We start from the raw sequence: 7,253 nt of genomic DNA on the forward strand, positions 1-7,253 counted from the left end.
TCGACACAGTGACGTCAGACTCGACGGTGAGACGATGTGTACGTGAAAAAAGAAAAAATATATTACTTGAGCGTTACCGAACGAATGTCGACTGGGCATGAAACATTTACAGAGAATACTAAACGGCGGGAATTTTTCTTGAACGACAGTGCACAAATATTTTGATACATTTTTCTGATACAACGGATGATTGGGAAGAAAGAGAAAAAGAGATAAGAAAAAAATGAGTAATGACTATATAATACACGAATTTATCTAACCTTTACAAACCCTAGAATAGTTAAAAGAGTGTGGTTTGGCTGTAACATCCCAAGCGAACTTCCCTGGCCAACAGTCTGGCCAGCGAACGTTTGCAGAAAACAGTTGACGAACGGCGGCGGCGGCGGAGGTGGAGACCGAACCCCGGGTGTACGATAGGCCTGGCTCCTCTTCGTCACGCCTTTGGTTTAGCGGGATCCGAGGGTCCCCCCCCAGACCGTGAGCGGATTGCAAACCAGTCAGCCACGACTGGTGCCGTGGCACGGTGGAACCCCGCCAAGACCTGTGTGAGGAAGATGATCGCCAAATTAGATAACATGTCGGTTCTCGTCTTCGTCGGCGGCCTTCTTCTGTTTTCGGTAAGTACAGAAGTGCATCGGGGTTTCGGAGTTTCACGTTTTTTGGGTTTTTTTCTTAATAGATCAAGTAGAAGAAGGTATTGTTTGAAGCACAAAGGTAGAGCTTAGGGTATTGTATGGTTTTGATGAATTGATTTACTGTGAGCTGTTGAGTTTGAAAGGGTTTTGTATAAACAAGAAGACATTTTACTTTCTCGTTTCCAAGATGGCTTTTTGCCAGTGGGTGACGAAAGATATATATATAATTTTCGCCCGACGATACGCCGAATACCACTGTTCAAAAGCTATTTTTTAGTAACGGAAAAAAAAAGGAAAAAATATTGGTCAAATCGACAACACCGACTCTTATTTTAAAAATTAGGTTTACCATTTTATTTGCAGAAATTGATATAAGTTCCCCCTGGTGACAAGATGGCTGAGTATCTGTATTTAAGAGGAAGACGGTACGACCCCTGGGTATGCAAGGCCAAGCTTGCCTTTGACCTTACTCACAAAGGTTAGGTCAAAGGCTGGGTCATATTTAGTACCCAAAGGTCGTACAGTCTCGCGCTCAAGGGTCGTACCGTCTCGCGCTCAAGGGTCGTACCGTCTTGCGCTCAAGGGTCGTACCGTCTCGCACTCAAGGGTCGTACCGTCTCGCTCTCAAGGGTCGTACCGTCTCGCTCTCAAGGGTCGTACCTTCGTGCTCAAGGGTCGTACCGTTTCGCTCTCAAGGGTCGTACCGTCTCGCTCTCAAGGGTCGTACCTTCGTACTCAAGGGTCGTACCGTCTCGCTCTCAAGGGTCCTACCTTCGTACTCAAGGGTCGTACCGTCTCGCTCTCAAGGGTCGTACCGTCTGGCGCTCGAGTCGTACCGTCTCGCGCTCAAAGGTCGTACCGTCTCGCTCTCAAGAGTCGTACCGTCTCGCGCTCAAGGGTCGTACCGTCTCGCGCTCAAGGGTCGTACCGTCTCGCTCTCAAGGGTCGTACCGTCTCGCTCTCAAGGGTCGTACCGTATCGCTCCCAAGGGTCGTATCTTCGTACTCAAGAAGTGATATGTTATTTTGATTATTTTATCCAAATGAGAACCGAAGCTGAAACAGTATCTTAAAAAGTTGATGCCATGAATTATGTTGTGGGGTTGACCCCTAGAGGCGAGGGTGTCCTTCTAGCCCGGAGGGATTGACCCTCATCCCTTCGCATGACCTGGTCTCATACCTTCCTCATCCTCTATGCTAAGTCAAGCCCCTTTTTGTGGAGGCTTTTCAAACACTTCTTTATCATATTTATCACAACGGAAAGGATTTTAGACCTTATGTAGGCTTATGGATTTGAAATGTTGATTGTCAAGTTGTTTACACACACACACACAGACACACACACAGACACACACACAGACACACACACACACACACACACAGACACACACACACACAACACACACACACACAACACACACACACACACACACACACACACACACACACACACACACACCTGGCTTAAAGGAGCTAATACGCCATCTTGTCTTTACGCTCAGTAAGACGGATATATTTAGCGTCACAGACGCTACGCCACGTAGTAAATCATGAATTGCGTTAAGTTATCTGTGTTGACATAAGACGGTGGTCTGAGCGTAAGACTCGAGTCGAAAAGGAGTTAGACTTGTGGAAAAATAAGAACTCAAAAAGCTGATTGATTTCCTTTTTTTCTTTCTTTCGAGCTCAAAAAGCTGATTGATTTCTTTTTCTTTCTTTCGAGTGCCATAGCCAAGGTATATCCCATTTCGAGAACGATTCTGTGGAATCAAACAGTGATGGAGAAAGAACTTTCAATGTCTTTGGCTTCAACATAGTGAAGGAAGGAAGGAAGGAAGGAAGGGTTGCTACATGAAATGAAAAAATATGGTACAATGAAAAAAAACCTAGAGTGGTTTATGGACGTATGGTGGAGTGTGGAGAATGGTGGAGGAGGCGACAGTGGTTCGTTCACATAGTTCATCACGAGTGACTTGTTCACAACGGTTCACATAGTTCATCAGGAGTGACTTGTTCACAACGGTTCACATAGTTCATCAAGAGTGACTTGTTCACAACTGTTCACATAGTTCATCAGGAGTGACTTGTTCACAACGGTTCACATAGTTCATCACGAGTGACTTGTTCACAACGGTTTACATAGTTCATCAAGAGTGACTTGTTCACAACTGTTCACATAGTTCATCAGGAGTGACTTGTTCACAACTGTTCACATCGTTCATCAGGAGTGACTTGGTTACACAGGTCTAGGTTAGGCTGTGGCTGGAGGAGATGAGGCTAGAATGTCAGATTTTCCCTGACGATTGTAAGGGAGAAACAGAGATAATACGGGAAACATGATTAATGGTAAGGGAGAAACAGAGATAATACGGGAAACATGATTAATTGTAAGGGAGAAACAGAGATAATACGGGAAACATATGATTAATTGTAAGGGAGAAACAGAGATAATACGGGAAACATGATTAATTGTAAGGGAGAAACAGAGATAATACGGGAAACATGATTAATTGTAAGGGAGAAACAGAGATAATAGGGAAACATGATTAATTCTAAGGGAGAAACAGAGATAATACGGGAAACAGATGATTAATTCTAAGGGAGAAACAGACATAATACGGGAAACAGATGATTAATTGTAAGGGAGAAACAAAGATAATGCGGGAAACATGAATTATTGTAAGGGAGAAACAGAGATAATACGGGAAACATGATTAATTGTAAGGGAGAAAGAGATAATACGGGAAACATGATTAATTGTAAGGGAGAAACAGAGACTATACGGGAAACATGATTAATTGTAAGGGAGAAACAGAGATAATACGGGAAACAGATGATTAATTGTAAGGGAGAAACAGAGATAATACGGGAAACATGATTAATTGTAAGGGAGAAACAGAGATAATACGGGAAACATGATTAATTGTAAGTGAAATCAGAGATAATACGGGAAACATGATTAATTGTAAGGGAGAGACAGAAACAGTACGGGAAACAGATGATTAATTGCAAGGGAGAGACAGAGACAATACGGGAAACATTAATTGTAAGGGAGAAACAGAGACAATACGGGAAACAGATGATTAATTATAAGGGAGAAACAAAGACAATACAGGAAACAGATGATTAATTGTAAGGGAGAAACAGTAACAGTACGGGAAACATGATTAATTGTAAGGGAGAGACAGAAACAGTACGGGAAACAGATGATTAATTGTAAGGGAGAAACAGAGACAACACGGGAAACAGGTGACTAATTGTAAGAGAGAAACAGAGATAATACGGGAAACATGATTAATTGTAAGGGAGAAACAGAGATAATACGGGAAACATGATTAATTGTAAGGGAAAAACAGAGATAATACGGGAAACAGATGATTAATTGTGAGAAACAGAAACAGTACGGGAAACATGATTAATTATAAGGGAGAAACAGAGACAATACGGGAAACATGATTAATTGTAAGGGAAAAACAGAGATAATACGGGAAACAGATGATTAATTGTGAGAAACAGAAACAGTACGGGAAACATGATTAATTATAAGGGAGAAACAGAGACAATACGGGAAACATGATTAATTATAAGGGAGAAACAGAGACAATACGGGAAACATGATTAATTGTAAGGGAGAAACAGATAATAGGGGTTCAGGAAAAGGGGGGGGGGGGCTCATGGCAGAATAGATTAATTGTAAGGGAGAAACAGAGACAATACGGGAAACAGGTGACTAATTGTAAGAGAGAAACAGAGATAATACGGGAAACATGATTAATTGTAAGGGAGAAACAGAGATAATACGGGAAACATGATTAATTGTAAGAAACATAGATAATACGGGAAACATGATTAATTGTAAGGGAAAAACAGAGATAATACGGGAAACATGATTAATTATAAGGGAGAAACAGAGACAATACGGGAAACATGATTGATTGTAAGGGAGAAACAGAGACAATACGGGAAACATGATTAATTGTAAGGGAGAAACAGAGACAATACGGGAAACATGATTAATTATAAGGGAGAAACAGAGACAATACGGGAAACATGATTAATTGTAAGGGAGAAACAGATAATAGGGGTTCAGGAAAAGGGGGGGGGGGCGGGCTCATGGCAGAATAGATAGCCCAGACTTTGGTGAGAGTGAGTTGCATTTCAGACAGATGAATTACGTATTCCTTAACTGTTGGAAGGCGTTTGACCCTGAAGGTTGGTGAACTTGGGTTCTTAGGCCTACACAAAAGTTGGTGAACTTGGGTCCTTAGGCCTACACTAAAGGCGAGAATCCTTTGATGGATAGAAAACTGAATGAGTGGAGAAGAGGGGACGCGTATCAGAAGAGCCGCCTCGAAATGGGTTGGGCGTCCTCAGGGGTGTGTGTGTGTGCCCCAGGGCTGTGTCTTGGCACCGTCATGACCCTGAGTCCCTCCCTCCTTCCCTCCTTCCCTTCTCCCCTCCTCCCTCTACCCACGTCTCACTCCCATCTCTCATATCTCGTCTCGTTCCACCACCACCCTTATCGTCTTCCCTGCTCCCTTAGGGCGTGGCGCTGGGGACTCCAGTGCCTCCCGGGGAGTGCCCGAGGGAATGCACCTGCGACGTGGCGCCCCTGAGGTCGGCGTCCTTCGTGCTGACGTGGATGACCTCTTGGGGCGAGGATGACCTGCCGGAGATACACCCGAACGAGGTGAGTTGTAAGTCGTTCCTACCTCCTCCTCCTGCTGCTGCTGCTGCTCCTCCTCCTCCTCCTGCCAGCGAGGTCCTTGGTGGTGGGGTGTGGTCGTCAGGCCTCCCTACCCCTTTAGCTACCCTCCCCCACACACCCAATCTTAGACACCCACCCTGTCTTAGACACCCACCTCCCACCCACTCAATCTTAGACACCCACCCTGCCTCAGATACCCTCCTCCAACCCACCCAATCTTAGACACCCACCCTGTCTTAGATACCCTTCCCCACCCACCCCATCTTAGACGCCCACCCTGTCTTAGATACCCACCTCCCACCCACCCAATCTAAGACACCCACCCTGTCTTAGATACCCTTCCCCACCCACCCCATCTTAGACGCCCACCCTGTCTTAGATACCCTTCCCCACCCACCCCATCTTAGACGCCCACCCTGCCTTAGATACCCACCTCCCACCCACCCAATCTTCGACACCCACCCTGCCTCAGATACCCTTCCCCACCCACCCCATCTTAGACACCCACCCTGTCTTAGATACCTACCTCCCACCCACCCAATCTTCGACACACTCTCCTCTCCCCATCTGGTCCAAGAAGTTCCTGTCTGGTTATTTGAAGCGGGTTAGATATAACATCTTGGTCGCTTCATTACAGGTGTCGGAGGCTGGGGATCTGGTCATTTCCACGACGGCAGAAGACGCCCGCGTGGACGTGGACGTGGTGGGTCTACACGCCACCTGCGCCCTCATGCCTGAGACTAACCTCACACGCCTCTTCCACGCCTTGCCCTCCTCGACTATGGTGAGTTTGTAAAGTGTGTGTGTGTGTTGGCGATGATGTGGAAGTATGGGAACACGGCGGTGGAATGAGGACGTCGGATAGAAGGCGGTGGATGAGGACGAATAAAAAAAAAAAATTGGAAGTGGTTGGTCTACCTCCAGACAACAATGATGAAGAGAAGACAAAGAGGAAACAGTACCTGGTTTTGAAGACAAAATAGAAAGATATTGGGTGTATGAATAGGTAAGACATAGTTAGGAATTTAGAAAGAAAAAAGGAAAGAATGTATGTGGGGGTGGATGAGGTATTTTGGAGGAAAGTAAAGTGATGCAGGAAGATCTGAGTCCACCGTGAGAACCAGGCAGGCATTGGTGGAGGATTGGCTTTAAAAGAGGTGATGTGAGGAGAGTGTATTATGCCTTTAATCTCTGGATGACAGAGTGAGCCTGTCGGACATGTAGGTGGCATGGGAGGAGGCTGAGACCGTGCCTAACTGGTGGCGCTTAGCGACGGGGATGTATGATGAGAAGTGTGTATATGGCAGCGCAGGAGAGAGTACCTGCCGTGCACCGTACGATTGCTAAATTGTATAACATCGCGTGAAAGTGGAATGTCTAGACTCACGACAGGGGGCGCGGGGGAGAAAGAAGCAAGTCCTCTGCTTCCAATCTCCTGAGGGTGGGGTGTGGGGTGTTCATGTGTCGCAGCTCCTGTGGGCCGAGTGACCTAAACCTCCGTCTACGTTCTAGGTGCTGACGGTGCTCCAGGCTGCTGTGGATGACCTGGTGGTGGTAGAGGCCGGACAGCTGACCCCGCTGAAGGAGCTGAAGGCGCTCCACCTGCAGGGCTTCGCCAGACGGCGCGCCAGGCAAGTCTCGGGCTACTTCCCCAACCGGGTGCGGGAGATGGTGGAACACAAGAAGAGACTGGCCAGGATTGAAGACGGAGAGGATCAAGACCTACTCCTGGCGATATCCGAGGACGCCCTGGTGCCCCTGACCAACCTGCAGTTGCTGGATCTGCAGTTCGTGCGGCTGGTGGCGGCTGTGGAAGGGGGACGTCTTCGGCGACAGATAGAGCCGCTGTCTACGACGACGCTGCTCGATATGCCCCTCCAGTACTTCCTCTCTCTCACTGACCAGTTGCAC

At 46.6% G+C, this 7,253-nt stretch overlaps 1 protein-coding gene across 1 annotated transcript in view; it reads left to right on the top strand.

The window, feature by feature from the left end:
* The first annotated feature begins 314 nt into the window (after positions 1-314).
* LOC139751475 (uncharacterized) overlaps positions 315-7,253 on the top strand; it is an 11,901-nt gene continuing 4,962 nt past the window's right edge. The window contains exons 1-4 of the mRNA XM_071666928.1: positions 315-617; positions 5,178-5,324; positions 5,980-6,126; positions 6,855-7,253. The exon at positions 6,855-7,253 is cut by the window's right edge and continues 1,047 nt beyond it. Of these exons, the coding sequence (XP_071523029.1) occupies positions 555-617; positions 5,178-5,324; positions 5,980-6,126; positions 6,855-7,253 (756 nt within the window). The 5' untranslated portion in view covers positions 315-554. The remainder of the gene's footprint in view (positions 618-5,177; positions 5,325-5,979; positions 6,127-6,854) is intronic.

Source organism: Panulirus ornatus, chromosome 11 (assembly GCF_036320965.1).
Source record: "Panulirus ornatus isolate Po-2019 chromosome 11, ASM3632096v1, whole genome shotgun sequence".
Classification (NCBI taxonomy): domain Eukaryota; kingdom Metazoa; phylum Arthropoda; class Malacostraca; order Decapoda; family Palinuridae; genus Panulirus; species Panulirus ornatus.